Source organism: Narcine bancroftii, chromosome 12 (assembly GCF_036971445.1).
Source record: "Narcine bancroftii isolate sNarBan1 chromosome 12, sNarBan1.hap1, whole genome shotgun sequence".
Taxonomy (NCBI): Eukaryota; Metazoa; Chordata; class Chondrichthyes; order Torpediniformes; family Narcinidae; genus Narcine; species Narcine bancroftii.
The window spans coordinates 4,994,120-5,016,116 of NC_091480.1; the positions used below are offsets into that span (position 1 = coordinate 4,994,120).

Genomic DNA, 21,997 nt, shown 5'->3' on the forward strand with positions numbered 1-21,997 from the left:
TGCTCAAAAGGCAAGATATAGGGAGGATGTCTCCTCCAGGTGAAAGTATAGAACCAGGGATAATGGTCTCCAAAAAGGGGGACGACCATTTAGGGCGGAGATATGGAGAAATGTCTTCACATGTAGAATCCTCTACCCCAGAGGGCCATGTGGGCTCAGACAGACATGGGTTGATTTTGAAACAGAGATAGCTACGTTTCTGGATTAAACAAATTGAGGGAGTTGGGCATAGAGCAAGAAAACAAAGTCAAGGTAGTGAGGACCCCTACCACCCTACACATCTTTCACTCCTGTAGGAAAGAGATGCATGAGTATCAGAACCAGAACCACCAGGCTGAAAAATTTTTGTCCCATGGGCAATGAAAATGCTGAATGACTGATGAACTGCTCTTATAAACCCTTCATGACTCAACCATTTACTTCATATTTATTTAGTTTAAGATTTGTGCATATGTTTCATTTCTCTGTATGTGTTTACAGTGTGTTGCACTGAGGACTGGAAATGCTGTTTCGTCAGGTGGATGATAATAAACTTAAACTTGATTGTTGGAGTAGGCTTGAAGGGTTGGATGGCCAATTCCTGGTCTTAATTTTTAATACTCTATGTTTTAAAAGGATAATTTTTCTTTGATAAAATGAACATGAATGTGACTATAACAGAGTTGTTTAGTACTGCTGGGACTCAAATATGCAGAAGATTGAAGAGAGCTAAATATTCAAGGAGTTGAGGAAAGGGAGCCTGGAGATGAGTAACTCAATGTAGTGACCCTGCATTGTATTAATCACAGGAAATAACATTTTGTGACAGATGTAGCTCTCATAAATTGGAATGAAGCTCTTACAAAGTGACACCTTAGCTCAGGGACAACACTCTTAAATGGTGACAAATGCAGTGAAAGTGCAGCTACTTGATCTTCAATGACTCCCTGCTCGTTCAATGTAACCTGTTCTTCTCTTTCCAAATTGTCTGCTTGCTTATTTAAACTCTCTGAAATTCAGCTTTTCTCTTCAATTCTTTTCAGCCCTAGCCGCTGACTATAAAATGGACTTTTCATGGTCATGTAGAAGGTGGCTTTAGTAAAGTGCACCACCAACATTCACCTATCATTGAACAGTGGAGGTGAGAGATCTAACAGTCGAACACTGAGGCAGAGGGAGGTGATGCAACTCAACAGGTGGCGTCTCACAGCGACGTTAGCAGACACAAAGATATCCTCCCAAGATACAAACATACTTACTTTTAGAGCTGTATTTATTCTCTTTTCTTGTTTTACCCATTTTCTTCAAGCAATTGTCACAAACAAAGCTGGAGGAGGAAATTTATATCAATATTTGAATTACATTCAAGACAGTTGGACAGTTAAATTATTAAGCTAGGCATTATCCAAAAGGCAAAGCTAAACCACTCAATTCTATGTGTACCAGTCCAAACTTCCAACTTTGCTATGGATCTCAAAGTTTATTTATTAAATTTATGACAATCACTTTTTATTCATGCAAGACCAGATGTAGCAACAGTCACACCTGAGAATTTAGCAGTTTGGTTCAACTGAAAAAACAAAAGAAATAAATAAAAAAATCAGAGTTGTGAGTCTGAAGGTAGTCACTCTTGGCTTTAAAGCACAGTGATAACTTAGTTCTTATCGCTGAACCACTGCTCCGTTAAGTGAGCCCAGTATCAGAGCTGACTGCCTGAACACAATTTTTATTAGAATTCTAAGGATTCAACAAACCTCAAGATTCAATTTATTATCATGTAATAAACAGTGTCATATTACACGAAATTGCCTTTTGTCTGCTGTAAGGCAGACAGATTTACCATCGGCAGAAATTGCCTTGTGTCTCTTATGGTCAGAGAAAGAGAAGCAAAAGAGAGTAGTTTCTCTCCGCCTGTGCCCCCCCCCCCCCCCTCACTACCACCAGAGTCACCAAGTGTCCATGGATGGATTCACCCCCAGCACTCCTGCAGCCACACAGAGTCCAGTCCAAACAATTGGCAACCTAAACCCCAGGTCAGAAACTCCAAAATGATTAGGATTTCTTCAGTGCTCTCGGCACCCTCTTGCATCCCAGTTCCAATGCCTGTTTCAAGCCAGCCATGGCCTGGTGCAAGTCCCTTGACCGCAGTCTGCAGCAGCCCACAGCCTGCATGGGTTCCTCGCCTTGAGTCACCAACAATCTGCCACCTGTGTGGGTCCTTTAGCCGCAGAACATCTCACTGGTCTGCTGCCGTGGTCAGTCTTGTGGGTTGTCTCCTCTCCTTCTCGGGGGGGGGGGGGGTGTGGGTGGACTCCCAGTATTCTGGTGCCCTGCGCCAGTCCTCCCCTTCCCTGGAGTCTGCAACTCCTCGTGGCAGCCACCATCTTGGGCACAGACCCCGCAGTCATAGAATTTTAAATAAAACTACCGTTGGCTCCTTTAGCAGGCTGTTCAAAGCCTAAAAGGAGCTGATGGCTGTGAGAATGGGAAAGGTATAATGTTTTCTCAACATTGCAGTTGAGGATTTTGTTATAGCCATGCAATTCTTCAATTAATGAAAGGAAAAGGGCATTATTAATGGAAATGGAGACATCAAAATAAAATCAATTGTCACAATCTAAGACAATCAAGCTGCTTAACGAGGAGATACAGGCAAAAGCAGAAGGGAAGTAAAACATGAAAGTCTGCAGACAGCGTGGTCGAAGTAAAAACACAAAAGCTGGATAATATAACCAATGTTTCGGGCTTGAGCCCTTCATGAAAGTATGAGCAAAATATAGGCAGGTGCCAGAACCAACGTTTTGGGCGCCTGCCTACACTTTGCTCGTACCTTGATGAAGGGCTCAAGCAAGAAAAGCTGGTTATGTATCTTTATCTTTGCTATATAAAGTTCACTGTTTGACTGCTGAGTTTCTCCAGTGTCATGTTTTTACTTGAAAGAAGGGAGGTCATTTTTGACCAACTACATTCAAGAAAGTACACAATGTTATTCTGCAAATGTTATTGACAAGCATTAGAACCTGACTGGATTAAAGGAAGAGCAAGGTGAAAAGAAACTGACTATTCAGCTGGTTAATCCCAGCATTTGATTGTAAGATGCATGAATGCACGTTGTTGCTGGTAATTCCTCCTGATACACAGACAGCACTTGGATCCCAGGAGCCATACAAAGTAGACCAATTTACAGTCCGGAGATGTTAGAGTTATTAGATGATCTGATGTTCTTCTCTGCAGTGCATCAGTAGGAAAAAATGTTTTGTTGCCAAAACATTTGTTGGGATGGCACGGTTAGTGCAATGCTGTATAGCACCAGAGCTGTCTGTAAGGAGTTTGTGTGTTCCTCCCACGTCTGGTTTCCTCTGGGTGCTATGGTTTCCTCTCACTCTTCAAAACGTACAGGAGCTGTAGGTTAATTGGGGTATTTGGGAGGCACGGGCTTGTGGGCCAGAAGGGCCTGTTACCGTGCTATATGCCTAAATGTTAAAAAAACATTAGTTAGGCCAATAACTGTCCAGGAGCAGAATGTGCAGCTCTGGTTGACAATTCATGGTTTCATACCAGCTAGAATTAAGCCAAGTTGCGCAGAGCTAAAACGAGTTTGCATTAGCTACATGACAAGAAATTAGGATTCGCTAAATTCAAAAAAATGAAACAGCTCAGTTAAGAACATTCTTTTCTTTGTTTTTTTCTTTGGCTTGGCTTCGCGGACGAAGATTTATGGAGGGGGTAAAAAGTCCACGTCAGCTGCAGGCTCGTTTGTGGCTGACCATTATAACAGTACACAAAAGAGCAAAGTAAAACACCCAAACTCCTGGTCTATCAGAAGATGCAAGGACAAGTCTGCCCCTACTCACAAAGGGCTCAGGCCCAGAACATTGGTTACTCTACTTCCTCCAGCATTTTTGTGTATTGTCCTTCAAGCCTGCCCCACTCTTCATTAAAATTATGGTGATCTATGCTGGCCTCTTCTGTGCTTGTCCCTCACACCTCTCATTTCTTCAACTTTCAATGATCATGTTTTTATATCCTCTTGGGCAGAGAATTCCAGAATTCAACAATCTCTGCAAAAAAAATTCTATGCACCCGTTTTAAATGACCAACATCTTATTCTGTAATGCTGTCTCCTCATTAGAGGCTACTGTAACTGCCCTCTCAGGATCGTGCATGTCTTAATAAACCCACCCCTCATTCTTCTGAACTCGAAAGAATACAGATTCCAATAGTTTAGCCTTTCTTGATGGGATCAGCCTTGTGAATCTCTTTTAAATGGTTTCCAATACAGCAATATTGGTTGGAGGACCAAAACCACATATGGAGAACTAGAGAAGGTAATTAAATTGGGACGGATGCTATGAAACACTTCGCAAGACTGGTGATGGATATGAGCTACGAGCTGAGCCTTGCACCCGAGTCAAGTAATCATTTGAGGATCAGCCAGTCTTATGAAAATGATACCAAATGGGGCTGATATAATTTTGTTATATTAAGCAACTTTTAACCCAAAGATCAGATAAAAAGCACGATCTAAACAGCACGTACCCTGAAGGCCAGATGGTTTCATTATGAAGAACGCAGATCTGATGCATTTTACGGCCACATTCTTTACATTCAACAAATCTACAATAAGGAAACAATTACAGGTGTCAATTTTGGAAACACATTGTTATCTTTGCACATCAGTACTTCAAGCTGATAACTTTATTCAACTTTGGTAAATTCTGAAGAAGGTCTGTAACTAAATTAATGGTTAGGGATGCACAGTGGATGCCGATTTTAACTTCTAGCCAAACCTGCCATTAAATTAACAAAGAATGGGATGCAATAAATCCAAACTATATTTTTAAATAGCATAATTTATTAGCATTTCCTGATGAGTGTTTAATACAGCAAACAAGCTGATCATTCAATAAATTGTTTCCAATACAACAATATTGGTAGGAATGTTCAATGGAACAAGAAACTAGAAGAGATAAGTATAAAATGTTGGTTAAATAATAGTTCCAAGTGACAGGGAACAATGGTGAACCAGAACACTTACGGCTCAGGATCCAATGTGTCATTTTTCTTCTTTTCAAACTGATCTTTTGAAATGGTTCTGAGGGAAGGCAAACATTAATAAAGAATTCAAATAAATAATTTGAATTGCAACAATTTTCCCCAACTCTAGTTTTTTTTAGCATAAAGATCATGCATTAAATCATATTTGTATGTGGCCCACTTGCATGCATGTTGTGACAAAAAGCTAGGACACATTCTGTGTGGCCAATATAAAAATAGACAGGGAGTTAGGTCTTTACAAACAATCTTAAACAGTCAGTTTGAGTTTCAATGAGGGCAATGTGAGGTGCGTTCCCGTAACATCTCTCTTCCTATAAAGAAATAAATAATCTACTTTTGAGGAAATTTAAAAGAAAAATGAAAATTCTGGAAATATTGAGTAGGTCTGGAAACATCTGTGGAAAGCCTCTGAATAAGTTAATTAGGTTAAGAAACAGGCTTGACATTTCATGCTGAAAATCCTTGCTGAGAAGTGGCACTGACCCCTCTCCTTGCCACTTGCACAGTTCCAATAAAGCTCAATGTGAGGTCAAGGAACAGCATCTCATCCTCCAACCGTGCACGTTACAGGACCAAGACTCAACACTGACTTCAGTAATTCAACATACCCAGTCTTTGCAGTTTAGTGTCAGAACTGGCCAATTATAATTGAAAGATCATCAAGCAGTTACTACATTCACTCAATTTCTGAACTATTTTTCCTATATTCTACAACTGCAGTATTTTGATTCTTACAGTCCCAGCAGATTTTTTCTCTCTTTCCTATGTCCCCATTAATTTCCTCCAAACAAGAGAATGAGAGTTGGTTTTAGTGATTGGATGTTTATAGGGTTTGACAGGGTGAATGAGGGGTCGAGCCAGTGGTGTTAATCGCTTCAGTAACAAGAAAGTCTGCAGAAGCTGGGGTCTAGTGGAGAAGAAGCTCAGCAGTCAGATCGCATCAATAGAAATGAAAAGGCAGTCAATGTTTTAGGCCTGAGCCCTTTGTGAGGAAGAGGAACTCTTGAGGAAGGGCTTGGGCTCACAACATTGACTGCCTTTTACTTCCTAAGAATGCTGCGTGACTGCTGAGCTTCTCCAGCACCTTTGTGCTGGATTGTCTGTCAGTGAAATTCAAGCGACTGAATACGAGCCACAAGAGACTGCAGATTCAGCAAAAAGCGAGTTGCTGGAGGAATTCAGTGGGCCAGGCAGCACCTGTGGAGGGAAATGGAAAGTTGATGGTTTGGGTGGTGGCCGTCCATCCACACCTTGATTTTTGTTCCCTACTCTTAGTCAGACTGCACCTTAACAAAATGCAGTCCAGTTTGGATCATAGGATACAAAGGAAATATTTGTTCAGGTTGTGATGCAGACTCCTCCTTTTAGGAGAGAAATGTGATCACCTCTGCTTTGAAAGAGTTATCTTACCCAGGTATATATTTAAACTGCATAGAAAAGTTTAAAATGCATTGTGAAGTAAACGTTGATAGTAGCTCAAGAAAACATTGGTGAACAGCTCATTGGAAGGTGAAGAAATTATTCAGACAAAAATCTGGTTGACAACTAGAACAGATCTAAAGTAAAACATCAATCAGTTAGGAGGCAGTTGGAGGATGTAATGCAGAAGAGACAGCCCCTTGGAACAAGACAAATGTTCCATTTATCTCAGCATGAGCTTCACCTCTTCCAGCACTGAATGGTAGATTAACCAAGCAACAGTACTGATGTCTTTACCATGCAAAATGCATGGAAGGACAGGCAGCATCTACAAAAGGCAAAACCCTTGATTAGGAACTTTCCCAATAAAGGGCTTTAGCCTGGAACATCAACTACCTTTTGCCCTGATGTTGTCTGAGCCACTGAGTTGCTCTAGCATTTTCACAAGATAAAGGAACAGAAGCAGGCCACTAGGCCCATTGAGTCTGTTCTGTGACTCTACACTAAGTTGAACTATGCTCACACCTAATTACAATTTCCAGCCTTTTCCTCATATCCCTTGTTACCTTTACTAATTAGATACATCAATTTCCTGTTTAAATTCTCCCAATGACCTGGTCTCCACCGTTCTATGCGGCAGTGAGTTCCACAGATGCATGACCCTCTGACTAAAGAAGTCCTTCCTCATCTGTTTTCAATGGATAACTTCTAATTTTAAGACTGTGACCCCCTTGTCCTTGATTCACCCACCGAGGGAAACATCTTATCTACACCCACTCTGTCAAAACTAACAAAAAACGTCATGGATATCAGAGTAAACTGTGCAAGCTACAGGACGGATCAAAGTTAAAATGCAGAGAATTCATGTGTGGTCTCACATTCATTTAATCTTATATCAGGCTATTGTCACAACATATTCCAGTCCCACACAGAAGGAGATGTTTAAGAAAACACATTTACAATTTAGGATATGAGAATCTGAAGGGTTTCAGTGGGTAAGGCAGCAGCCACGGAGAGAAATGGACAGTCAATATTTCAGGTTGTAACCCAGCCTCTTTTGGACTACTGATAATTAGAAATTCTGCTTCACCCACAGGAATAAAACAAATCTCAGGGTTGTATGTGATGTCTGACAATAAATTTAAACTTTGACCCGAAATGCTGACTGACCATTTTTGCCAGCTGAGTACCCTCCAGCCTCTGAAAATGTTCATGGTTCAGAATGTGCCATTCTTATGTTTCTCTGTTCAGCGTACATTTGCTCAAAGATGGTTGCTACTAATTCCATTACAGATGGGAAATGGAAACATACAGGAAGAAATATAGTGGTTACTCACGTCTGTGGTTGGGCAGGATCGTCACCCAGAGTGACATTATCGCCTTGGATCTCATTGAAGCACTTCTCACAGAAGTGATACCTGTCAGCAAGAAGGCCATATTTGGGTGAACTGTTCGTCCACACAACACAGCCAGCCCAGTAACGGAGCCACCAATCAGAGAGGAGGGCAGATCACCACGGCGAGAGGTTTGGTTGGTTGATTGATGAGATTACAGGTCAGTGTTTTACCGGGGTTGGGTCAGTCAATGTGGACAATGGGGAGGGAAGGGTTAAGAAAAAAAGGGAAGGAACAAACAGCACAGACAAAGTAAGACGGAACACCAAGACAACACAGAGCAGAAAGCCAAGGCAAAGCATAGATTAGCATTTGGTCTCATTGGATAGGTTAAAAAGCAACACCACTACATAATTAAATAATTAAAATTTGATTCATGGGCATGTTGCATCTTTGGATTATTAGTGCTTTCACCAAAAAATGTTAGCACATTTCTGGAGCTGGTTACGGTTAGTGTGTTTATGCAGTAAGGCGGTAAGCCCATCATTGCACCATGTTTTAGCAGTCTGATATTTCCTTTTTGATTTTGTTAATTGCCAATGAGATCTCCCCTAAATAAGCTAAATCCTCAATCAAAATTCTGAACTGTTTGCTGGTCTGCAGAAGTTCAATCCACACATTGCAAATTTTACCCAGACAGGTGGTAGAGTTTGTTTTCCTTCCAGTTTGTATCTAGAGCCAGGGTTTATGACAGCAAAGGTGAAGGACATAATACTAGCCTGCAAAAGCATGTAGCCAGTATTGACCGTGCAGAGCATTTGTGCTTCAGTTATGGTACTTTGAATAGCGAAATCTATTGAGGAGCACTTTAGACTCTGGCGGAAGCCTTGTCTCACTGCATTTAGCAGTTGGCAAGTCAGGCATCAAAATGCAAAGCCTCAGGTGCAGAAAATTTGCAATGTGCAAGTAAACCATTCCACAGTTCAAAAAAGGGTTATGAATATTTACTTGAAACTAAGCTTAATATACTTTTCTTCCCTTCCAAAGTTTATCCCTTCTAAAAATGGCCAGATTCTTAAATCTAGTCATTCTACAAAATGCCTTGACATACAATTTGCCAAAATAGGACAAACTTGCACTAGAATTATATTAAATTGACAGAAATCACAAATGTACATGCCATCATTCAAATCCTCAATTAATATTTGAATGTCACATAACATACAGCATTTGGTGTTTCTGAACTGTCTCGAGTGCTTGTTGATTTAAGAAATCTATTGTGGTTCAACCACTAAATGAAATTATGTCTATAACCAGTTTCATGGTTTAGAGTTGGACAAATTATCGTCATATAAATCAATAAAATACTGAGCTGTTCTTCTGCATTCCATGTGGAGTTCATTGTTAATCTCCCAGCCTGATCTGGTGGCCACATGTTAATAGTGACCATCTCCAATCAAAACTAATTAACCAGGGAAGACTCTTGAGCTAATCTGAGCTTTGCTCAGCGAAGCCAAAATGAAGCTCGCTTCAGGTGCGGTAAGTGCTCTTTGATCAGAATGGTGGTGCATGCTTGACAACCTACACCTGCACCTAAATTCTGGTTGCTTGCTTTGAGGGTTAATTTTCCAGAATCTTCCAATGTTCCTTTTAAATTTCATCCTCAGGGAATTCTAATAAAAAAATGTGAGTATTTGCAATTCAGTTCGTCAAACTGCTTGGAGTTCTTGAAATCTGAATCATGAAAAGAAGTGATGCTGGACCTGACTATGCACTCTAAACCGTTAGAAAACCCAAATGCATGCTAAAAATTTGAGTGATAAAATAACAAAGAAGCTGGCTGGGCTGCGATAAGCTGCGTGGCCACAGAACAAAACAAATCCGATCACCTGTCCTAATAGTAAGAGTAATTATGCAAGACAAAGATTCACAGAAGTTTGAAGGTGAGGGGTGAGCAAAGGGAATGTGAATGTATCCACAGAGCAGTACCAAATATTACACAGAAGACACATACAGACCACTGTAAAATTTATATCAGGACCAAAGGTGCCACAAGAAGGTAGTTAACTGACAAAATCAGTTTTCGCATATTTAAACCTTAGAACAAGTATTCAAAATTAAAGCCTTGTTTCTGCCCTGATATAAATGCCTCAAGTAAATTTATTTCAAACCACTTACCTTTCAATTCTATTCCAGGCATTTATGGTTATCTAATCATTGGTGCTATAGGGAAATTCCAGATTGCTTTGCTACAAAAGCAGATAATGGGATTTGGGGCCGAGTGGATAAGCAACTCCACACGTGGTGCTGTGGGGAAGGGCAGTTAGTTGCTGACCTCTCCAGAGTGATCTTTCTCTCTGCTGCTCCTTAGATTGGGTATCGAAAGGTTGATGATACTCTCTGCCAGTTTTGTCAATGGTGGACTCTCTCATTCCTTCAGCAAAGCACTCACGCCTGTCTCAGGTTAGATTTGTTTACACTCTTTCGATTTGAACATAATGCAATTCAGGTGATGCTACATAGCTTTCAGCTGTTAACACAGGTAGCTCATAGTTTCACTAAAATAATTAAAAGTCAAACTATAATTGAGATGGCTCAAGATGAATAATTCTGGAAAAGTTATAATTTGGCATCATACACATATGCAAAGTTTAGAGAAGGGTTGGTGATATTGTTGTACTCACTACAGAGTTCCAATTCTCTTTCTAATATTGGACATAAAATGAAAACAATATCTGTTTGCTTGAGGTAATGTTGGTGGAAAAGGAATCCTTTGAGTAAATTCTCCAGGTTACCAGCATCTGAAATTGTGGTTGCAAAGTTCTAAGGCGATTTCATCTGGCAGATTCAGGACAGAAACAATAGCTCCCTCAATTGCTTCACAAATATTCTCGTGGTCATTGATACCAATGAACAATTTTACCAAAGCCATTTTACGGAATTTGAGCCTATTTTCAATATCATGGCACCCTTGGCGTGAGTGAACGTGTGGTTCCTATAAAAGCTTTACTTATCAGACAGCTTGATTTCTAATATGCAACCTCACCATCATTTACAATAATCAATTTTGTTCCAATGCAATATGAAGTGACAGGAAATGAAGTGACAAATGTTCAGCCATTTGAACGGGAGCCAATTAACAGAATTTACCCAAGATATCCTGATTATACTGGTGAACATTTTGCTAGCTCTACGTATTATTGGCCACTATGATGTTCACCGGTTCAATTTTGCTTTACCTTTCTTGTGATACAGAAGCATAACCTTCCTGTGGTCACACTGAAGGGCTTGGCACCTGACCAAATTACTCTGCTTTTCCTTTAACACTGGCGTTCCTAAGACTGAGCTGAATTGTTATACAAATGATTATAATCCTGATACTGAGCACGAATGAAATTGTAAGTTGCTTTTAGTGCAAATCTACTGCTCTTACTTTCACTGGAACCACACTTTCAAAAGATTATATCATACAATATTGTTGTTCATGGGTATGACTGAATGCTGCCTTCTGGTAAAATTTTGGCACTGCTGTGAATTCAACCGTGTCCACATGACCATAAAGACACAAGAAACAACCAATAGGTGGATGAAGAGCGCGGGTTGACGCCCTCTTGTTGCCTCTCTCATTCACACACACCCATGCTCCTGCCTCACTGCAAGGTTCTGAATGGCACCAGGAAGTTCATTCATTTATTTGTACACACACAGGAAACATACACACCCTCACTCAAATAACAGCAGCAAATTAACATATTGGCATTCTGGAAGAAAAAAAACCCATGTAATTGAGTTGCAAGGCATACAATTTTAAAATGCAATATCAAAAGGGTTTATAGATAGAGAGATAAAACATATGCCAGTAAAATCCAAAATCCAGCTCCTTGCCGTCTGCTTTTGTCTTCATCAATCCCTAAAACGTAACGCAGATCGGTATTCTCCTGCAGTCCTGTAGAATACCACCATGCAGCCTGCAGGAGTGGACATGTTGCTCATCAGGCTTAACTGGGCCACATATTGGAAACAGAAGACGAAGAGGCGCGGGCCCTGACCAGTGTACCATTCAACTGGTGGATGAAATGGCAATTAAAAACTCCTGCACTATAATGTCACAAATTAACGCATCTTACATCAATGGCAAAATGCTGTTATATTGTGTCAGAGTTATGTTAATTCATTTTGTCTATGATTCAGTTTTACTTTATATCATTCAAATGATAAGGCTTCTGAAATTTGGTAAAATATGTTAACTAAGATCTGCTGATTTGTACTTCAGCTTAAAATGGACATCTCCAAACACGACTGCCACAGAACACGACTGCCACAGAACACGACTGCCACAGAACACGACTGCCACAGAACACGACTGCCACAGAACACGACTGCCACAGAACACGACTGCCACAGAACACGACTGCCACAGAACACGACTGCCACAGAACACGACTGCCACAACCTTACTGATTGCTTTAATAGCAGAGTATTGCTTTGTTTTATTAAACATGGAGGCTGTCCTCTGTAGCCTGGTATGCTCCTAAACTGGACATGCAGAGTACAGATACATGCTTTAAACAAGAAACAGAAACATTTTTTATCTGAGATTTTACATATCCTAAATTCCTTGCTGGTGCCAGTTAAAACCTTGCCTGTGATTTCCTTCTGTCCAGCAGCTCACACAGCCACAGCTCTGCACACAAAATACAGCTGCATACAACAATAAGCTCCCACTGGTCAATATCATTGCAGTTCGGTCTTAATCAAGATTCTCCAACTCAAGAATAGATCATTGGAACTCTTGGATGACAAACCATGTATATTTCAGGTGAAGTCACTTGGATCATCTGTCCATGTTACTAACTTGCTTTTAATTCCTAGTATTTTAGATTTGAGTACATGATCTGCAATTAATGATCCAAATTTTAAATTTCTGTCAAGTGGATTTGAACATACAAAAATAAACTAAATATTCAGATGTATTTTAAATATTTCTGTCTTGGACTATCTACAAGCAGAAAAGTAAAATTTTGGACTTCTAGTTATCACAAGAGTAAATTCAATAATTTAATCAAACAAATGAAGTACCAGTTGGATTTAGCTGGCCCTTCAAACATTTCTTATTACTTCTTATTTTCTGTTTGATTCAAAAGTGATGAATTCTGGCTGGAGATCGGTGACTAGTGGGGTACTTTAGGAAATAGGGCTGGAACAACTGATGATGTACATAAAGGATGGATGAATATATTTGCAGATGAAACAAAGTTTGATGGAGTTGTGGATAGTATAGAGGGCTGATGAAAAATACAATATTTACAAATATGGGCAGAGAAATGGCAGATGGAATTTAATCAAGACAAATGTGAGGTGTTGTGTAAAGGGCAAGTATAGTTAACGAAAGGATACTTTATTAATGAGCAGAGGGATCTGGGGTTTCAGGACCACAGCTTATTGAATGTGACCACACAAGTAGATAAGGTTAGAGTATAGAGTGTAAGAGTAAGGAGGTCACGTTGCAGCTAAATAAATGCTTGGAATGCTGTATACAATTCTGGTGGCCCTGATAAAGGAGGGTGTGCAGACCTTGGGAAGGGGACAAAAGAAATTTATCAGGATGTTGCTGGATTAGAGGTTTTGAGCTACCAGGAGAGGTTGGAAAACCTTGGGTAAAAACCTGATAGAAGCGTATAAAATTATGAGAGGCATTGGTAGGGTATGCAGTCAGAATCTTCCTCCAGGGTAAAAATATCACACAATAGGGACTGTGTATTCAAGGTGGGGGGAGTGAATTTAAAGAAGCTCTGTGAGGCAAGTTTTCTTTTTACACAAAGAGTGGTGGGTGTCTGGAACAGGCTGCTGGGACTAGAGGTGGAAGCAGATACAATGGTAGTGTTTAAGAGGCTTCTAGCTACATAAATGAACATGCATGAAATAGAGGGCTAGAGATCATGTGCGAGCATCAGCTTAATTTTAGACATCATATTTGGCGCAGACAGGTTGGCTGAAGGGCCTGTTCCTGTGCTATACTGTTAGATGACTAATTTGTTCAATTTATTTCCTCAGCAGACACTAATAAGCCCTCCACATCTATTCTGTTTACAGTAAGCAAGGACATTTGAACAAAAGTCATGACAATCAATAAAATACAACAGTGCAAGATCCAATTCATGAGATTGACTAAAGATGGATAGAGGCAGAGCTACTGCCATTTAACTGCTGAAGTGGAAAGCCACTCTTCCATCCACCCCACTGTTGTTGGAAATAAATACAAGACAGAAATATTTTTACTATTGGAAGCTACACAAATATTTATTTAAAAAAATGGTAAGTCTATGATCCAGTAAAAATTGCTCCATTTTGTTCTGAAAATAGAGACAGTGAGCACAAGCCTGGAAGGCACGGTTAGCATTAATGAGATGCTATTACAGCACCAGTGACCCAGGTTCCAAACAGGCACTGTCTGTAAGGAATTTGCACGTTCTCCCTGTGTCTGTGTGGGTTTTCTCTGGGTGCTCCGATTTCCTCCTACCCTCAAAAAGGTATAGGGTTGTAGGTTAATTGGGCGACATGGGTCTCCATGGCCAGAATTGGCTTTTACCATATTGTAAATAAAAAATTAAATTCCCAATGAATTAGAGCGCAGAATAGAGTAACACAGAAACAGGTCCTTCAGCTTGTGTTGTCCTTGCTGGCCAAGTTGTCTACCTAAGCTGGTTCCATATCACTCTAAACCTTTCTTATCTAGGTACTTATCTAAAAACATTTCAGAAGCTATCTGGCAAGTTGTGTCACATACACACCAACCTCTGTGTGAAAAGAGCTGCATGTCAAGTCCCCTTTACATCTGTCCCCTTTATATCTTTCCTCTCTCACTATAACCCTATGTACTCGAGTTTTAAACTCCCCCATCTTGGGAAAAGGATTGTGACTAATCATCTTCTATATGGCCCACATGATTTTACATAACTGCAAGGTCACTCCTCAGCATCCTATGCTCCAGTTTCGCCAGTCTCCTCGTACCTCATGCCCTCTCATGAATCTTTGTGTATCCTTTCCAGCTCAATGATATCCTTCCTGCAGCTGGGTGTCCAGAACTACACACAATATTCCAAGTGTGATCTTACCAAAGTCTTGTACAAATATAAAATGACACTTCATACTTGACCACGTTAAATTTCATCGTGCCAGTTACCAGTTGATTTAGATCCTTTTGTAACCTGAGATCATCTTCTTCGCCCTCCACTGATTTTGGCATTCCATCGAACATTACAGCACAGAAACAGGCCCCTTCTGCCCTTCTAGTTCCTGCCAAACCATTTTTTTTGGCCTTGTCCCAGTGATCTGCACCCATAGAACATTCCCGAAGACTCAGGCCTGAAATGTCAACTGCCATTTCTTCCTATAAATGCTGAGTGTCTCTTGCCCTTTTGTGAACTGTAATAACCAGGCCAAGTACATTTTCATTCAAATTGTTAACATAAATGACAAATAACAATGGACCCAGCATCGATTACTGTGGCACACCATAGGTCACAGGCCTCTAAGCAGAAAAATTACCCATCAGTGTCACCCTCTGCCTCCTATCACCAAGCCAATTCTGTATCAAATGCCCATCTCACCCTGCATCCCATGTGATCTCACCTTCTGGACCAGCCTATCATGTGGGACCTTGCTAAAGTCTACATGGGCAACATCTACTTTTCTAACCTCATCAATCCTCTTAGGCACCTCCTCTTTAAAAAAAATTCTATCATGTGCTATTTTCTGCAAACCAACATACACAAGTATATTTAGAATGCAGTACAAACCAAAACTGACAAATCTCAAATAAATCAAAACATTAAATCTTTCATATTAACATATCTGGCAGAAGTAAAACACAAAAACTTGCAGACACCGTGGTTGAAGTGAAAACACAACGATGGAGAAACTCAGCAGGTTAAACAGTGTCCTTTATATAGCAAAGGTAAAAATACATAGCCAATGTTTTGAGCTTGATCCCTTCAACAAGGTGTGGAAAAATGTTGGCAGGCGTCTGGATAAAAGAGTAGGGGGGGGGATTTGTGGTTGCAGGTTGGAGGTGATAGGTGGCGAAGGGAGGGAGGGGGCAGCAGCGATCAGTGAAGGGAGGGAGGAGAACTAGAAAGGTGAAGGGTAGGGGGAAGAGGAGAGCAGGTTAGCAGAAACTGGAAAAGTCGAAAAGTCTATAAAAGTCTTCTGGCTGGAGAGTGCCCAGACGGAAAATCAGGTGTTGTTCCTCCAATTTGCAGGTGGTCTTGGTGGGACAGTACATAAGGCCATGAACAGACATGCAAGTATAGGAGTGTGACCAGAACTGAAATGGTTGGCTACTGGGAGGTCTCTGTCACTGGTGCAGATGGAACAAAGTGCTCAGCGAAGTGATCTCCCAACCTGCACCAAGTTTCTCTGATGTAGAGAAGACCACATCACTGGCAGACCCTAATTCATTGGTTTTCATCCCCAAAAGCTTTAATCAATTCTAGATTTATAATATAATTGAACCTAGATGGAAATGCACCACTGAAATAATCAGTTACATTTTCCTAAAGTTTACCTGGAGCCCATCAATGAACTTGGTTTGTCACTTAAGAGAATAATTTCGATTCTGTGCCTTTGCCACTTTCCCTCAACACAAGGTGCAACACCTCCACCACACAATTTCTTACCTGTTCTGATAGCTGAAATATGTGGCATCGCGAGGGATTGTGCACAACTGTTTACCGTAGCAGCACAACGTCTGAGGGGAGAATTCATACTAGGAAAGAAAATGCAAAATGATAATCTGATCAAAACGGGTAATTGTGTCGGTTCAGGAGCAAACTAATTAAATGCAGCAATTTCAGCAAATCAGAGCACTTATGGGTAATGGCAATAATCCACGCTTCTTAGTAACTATAAACAGACCGAGAAAACAGAGCGTAGCACTATGGAAAATTTCAGTACAATAAACTGAATATATGCAGTGTACCTGCATGCTTTTTGTGTAAATAAATAAAGGGCATGGGATCTGGAGAATTTAACACTTTCCCACTTCATGAATCCGCTCTCAAGATTAAGGCACAGGCCACATGGCTTCACATGGTATTTTTTAAATCAAAATCTATCTTACTTGTGTCTAGTTCTTCAACACCATGCATTATCCACAAACCTGTCACCTCAATGATTCCAAATAATAATTTACTAAACAATTTTACTATTTTAAACCTTTGCTGAAGGGAAATATTTGATAACCTTCTACAAAATCTTCAAATTTTAAGATGACCAGAAGAGTGGGGCGAGGTGGGGAGGTGGGGGGGGGGGGAAGGAGAATTAATGCTGGTGTGAGGTAGCAATCCACTGCAGATCCTGGAAATCATAAATAAAGAATGGTAGAAACATACAACTGGTCAAGCAGCAGAGAGAGGATGGAATGAATGTTAGAGGTTGATAATCTTTCATCAGAATTAACCAGTTCTGTCCCAACCAGGAAAGGCTGTATCTGAAATTGACAGATTAAATGCAGGGTCCTGAGAGCTAACAGTGCCAAGTTGGAAGATCATAACGTGTTCTTTGCAATCGTGTTGGAGGAAGTCGGTATGGAGAGTTCAGGTGACTGACCCCTGTTCTCTCTTCCATCATCACTCACTTTCTTTCTCACAGCACCTGTTCATACAACACTTCATTTAGCTCTTCCATTCCCATCATCTAGGGACCAGGCATTAGATGCTAACCTGCCCCTCTGCATTGGAAAACATAAGTACAGAAATGCCACCTCACTGTGCAAGGGTGACATTGAGCTTGAGATGTTTGTCACTTAAACTCAGCATCACACTCCTACACAAGCACTTCCAATGTAAGCTGGAGAAATGGTGTTGCATCTGCCAACAAAGCATATTACAGCTCCAAGGATTCAGCAAGTAATTTAATAATTTTATATCAACAGTTTGTATCAGCACTGATTAGAACTGGTGAATGGTCATTCACCTGCAACATCAACCATTTGCGTAAGTGTACCTCTGTGGTCTCCACCCTATCAGACTCATTCCCTTTGTTCTCTCCACACTTCATTTCTTCCTAGTTCAAAGATCACTGATCTAACATGCTGGGAACAGGAGGAGGCTATTCAGCCTCTATCTCAAGCTTGCTCCATCATTCAGTGGGATAATGGCTGACCACTTTCCTGCTATTTCCTTTTAACCCTTGATTACCTTGCTGATTAGAAATCTATTATCAACATTAAACATATAAAAGGCTTCTGCCCTCACAGCTCTCTGTTTCAGACACAGAACCCTCAAAGAAGAAATTCTTCCACATTGCAGTGTTAAGTGGGCTTCTGCTTTTCAGAGATCAACAGACATGCTCCTGGACTCTATACCACGTATGTACTTACTGTTCGTCACCTGCCCCCACGAAGCCTTTTCATTCACACTTAACCTGTACAAGAATCCCTCCATATCTGGACTCATCTTAGTGAACATCTCCAATAAAATATTTCCTTCACTAAAGAGGCCAAAACGTTCACAGAACTCTCAGGTATCACGTGTATCATAAGGTATCAAGACTCCCCACTTTGATATTCCGCTGAAATATGGGTCAACATTTGATTAGCCTTGTCCATTACCTACTGCACTTCTGTTTCATACACAAGGGCTTCCAAATCCATTCATGTGGTAACTTTTAGCAGGTTTTCTTTGTTTAAATAATACTGTTATTTTATTCCTGCTTCAAAAATTAATAATGACATTTTTTAATTGCCAACATTTTGGTTTTCTTAACCTACCAATGTCTATAAAATATTTACACCTTCTTTATAACTCACCTTCCAAACCTGCCCCATCCATCCTCTGTCCTGAATACATATGGAAATGGAGTGGTCCCAGCACTCATCCCTGCAATGTCTTCATTCTTATTCGCTGCTCCCTGACTGTTAGTCAAACCTTCATCCATGCCAGTATATTATTTCCAACACCAGTATTCCCAAGTGTCAAGCTTCTGGGTCTGATGTCTCCCTAAAGTCTTCAAATTGCATCTGATTACCTTGGTCCTTCACTGTATCATGAATGTCTTGTTTTAGAAAGATACGAAACTTCTAAGCTTGCCTTTTTTCTATTTTAATTACTTATTTTTGTACCGTGGTCATGTGCCTTTCAGCCTTGCTTTTGCTGCCTCTTTTACTTTTTATTGTTCTATCTTTCATTTCTACCTTCCTTTTCCTCTCCCTATGTAACCCTGCTTATATTCCCAATCTACCATTCTAGTTTAAATCAGTCCCCAACAGCACAAGTTAGAATTTGAGAGATGATCCTCTCCACTGATGCTGCCTGATCCTTACGACAGACAAAAGTTGAAGCACATCATATTTTTAAAGTATCATTACATGACAATAAAAGGAACACTTGAATCTTTTCTGAACCTTTGAAATGTTTTTCATATTTCCAAAATCTGCAGGTTTTTTTGCTTTACAATTTTTGGTGGACAGAATTTTAATGAAAATGGAAAAAATGTTGGAAGAAATGACTGCCAAACAAACCATTGAACAAATTTTATTTTACAAACTTTGATGTTAGTAAATGAACAATACTCTCTATACTTACATTAAATTATTTTAATTTTTTAGAATTGGCAGAGATCATGATTATAATTTAAAAAGTAAATAATGAAATCCTAATATAACAGAAATGCAAGCTAAATATTTTCTACATTGCAAAGCCCCTTACTTTTTTGATATAAAGGATCTTACCTTTCTTCCGCAGCAGTAGCCAAGAGACTGCATGACTGGATCAATCTCCTGCTCGAAGACCTCAGCTAATTTTGTACAGTACTTATATACACGAGAAGTCTTGCGATTGTACAACCATGCATTGTTGAACATCAACCATACATCTTCTACGTACTGCCATGGCTCCTGGTACTGCCCAGTATCCAGCTTCCGTTTTATTGTCGACAGATCCATGGGATTCTTTACTATGTCAAAATAATCCTGCACAGAATACATGGAGGAGAAACATTTGGTCAGCAAGTATATCTTGATCCCCTTTAGTGTACTAAAGTGCTCAGCAGGTCACACGGCGTTCTTTATGTCCAGGAATGAGCAAAAAGCAGACAAGCCTCCTGAAAAATTGGTTGGGTGTATCTTTGTCATAAAGAATGTCGGATTATCTACTGAATTTCTCCAGCACTTTTGTGTACTAAACTACAATCACAGTGTTTGCAGACTTTCTTGTTCAACACTCAATCCCCTTCAAATCAAAACCCAAGGATGTTTTCCTCTCAGTTTATATGGAATGCAAATGGAGATTTGAGAAACTAAAATTTTAACAAAATGCTCGTAAGTATTTTTAAAATGAAGTAACCATATAAACCATATGACAATAACAGCACAGAAACAGGCCAACTTGACTCTTCTAATCCAGGCTGAACACATTCTCCCACCTAACACCACTGACCTACACTCGACCTGTAACCCTCCATTCTTTTCCCATCCACACACACACATATATATATATATATATATATATATATATATAAAACTTCTCCTTAAATGCCGATATTGAGCCTGCCTCCTCCGCCACTTCGTCTGGAAGCTCATTCCACACACCCACCCCTCTGTGAGTAAAGAAGTCCCCCCTCATGTTTCCTCTACACTTTTGCCTCCTAACTCTCAGCTCACGACTTCTTTGTTTTATCTTCCCCCCCTCCCTTTCTAAAAGGAAAGATCCTCTCCACGTCAAATCTGTCTATCTCTATACCAGTGGTTCTCAACTTTTTTCTTTCCACTCACATTCCACTTGAAGTAATCCCTATGCCATTGGTGGTCTGTGCTTAGTAAGGGATTACTTCAAGTGGGATGTGAGTGGAAAGAAAAAGGTTGAGAACCATGGATCTATACCTCTAATAATTTTAAATACCTCAATCAAATCCATTCTCAACCTTCTGTGCTCCAAAGAATAAAACCCAAATTTATTTAACCTTTCCCTATAACTTAGACCTTGTAACCCCAGCAACATTCTAGTAAATCTTCTCAACATTCTCCAATTTGTTGATATCTTTCCTATACTTTGGCGATCAAAACTGTACACAATACTTCAAGTTTGGCCTCATCAATGCCTTGTACAATTTTAACATAACATCCCAGCTCCTGATTTATAAAGGGCAACATACTATAAGTTTTATTCACCACCTTATCCACTTATGACTTCACCTTCAGGGAACTATGTACCATTATTCCTAGATCCCTCTGTTCTACTACACTCGTCAATGGCCCATCATTCACCATGAATGTCCTATTTTGATTAGTTCTACCCAAATTTAACACCTCACAGTTGTCTGCTTTAGACTCCATCTGCCATCTTTCAGCCACTCTTCCAATTGGTCTAAATCCCTCTGAAAGCTTTGAAATCCTTCTTCATTATCAACAGCTCTACCTATCTTAGTATCATCTGCATATTTACTAATCCAATTTACACCGCATCATCAGGATCATTAATGCATATGACAAATAGTAATGGACCCAATACTGAACCCTGAGGCACACCACTAGTCACCGGCTTCCAATCTGACAGTTATCTATTACTACTCTCTGTCATCTAACATTCAACCATTGTTGAATCCATTTTTCTACCTCGATGTTAATACCTAATGATTGAACCTCCCTAATTAACCTTCCCTGAGGAACCTTAAAGGCCTTACTAAAGTCCATATATACAACATCCACTGCCTTTCCCCTCATCAACTTTCCTAGTAACCTCCTTGAAAAATTCGATAAGGTTTGTCATACATGATCTTTCCCCTCACAAATCCATGTTGTCAGTTCCTAAACAAACCCTGCCTATCCAAATATTTATAAATACCATCTCTAAGAATACCTTCCATTAACTTACCCACCACTGACGTCAAACTTGCTGGCCTATAATTACTAGATTTACTCCGAGCACCTTTTTTAAACAATGGAACTACACGAGTTACCCTCCAATCCTCTGGCACCATTCTCGTTACTAATGACATTTTAAATATCTCTGTCAAATCCCTTACTATGTCTACACTAACCTTTCTCAAGGTCAAAGGAAACATCTTATCAGGGCCTGGAGACTTCTCCACCTTTATTTTCCTTAAAAGCACCAGAACCCACTTCTTTTAATCATCATTGTTTTCATAACTTCCCGACTTATTTCCCTCACTTTACACAGATCAATATAAATACTGAAGAAAAAAAAATG

General features: G+C 40.0%; 1 protein-coding gene across 4 annotated transcripts in view; it reads right to left on the reverse strand.

The window, feature by feature from the left end:
- The window catches only part of LOC138747170 (CREB-binding protein-like), a 116,746-nt gene that overhangs the window by 17,205 nt on the left and 77,544 nt on the right, over positions 1–21,997 (reverse strand). For 2 of the 4 annotated variants that reach the window (XM_069906150.1, XM_069906152.1), the window contains 6 exons: positions 19,522–19,761; positions 16,469–16,557; positions 7,794–7,904; positions 5,018–5,074; positions 4,519–4,596; positions 1,239–1,306 (listed from right to left, as the gene is read on the reverse strand). In XM_069906150.1, coding sequence (XP_069762251.1) covers positions 1,239–1,306; positions 4,519–4,596; positions 5,018–5,074; positions 7,794–7,904; positions 16,469–16,557; positions 19,522–19,761 — 643 coding nt within the window. The remainder of the gene's footprint in view (positions 1–1,238; positions 1,307–4,518; positions 4,597–5,017; positions 5,075–7,793; positions 7,905–16,468; positions 16,558–19,521; positions 19,762–21,997) is intronic. The other 2 variants (XM_069906151.1, XM_069906153.1) reach the window with 1 other exon arrangement.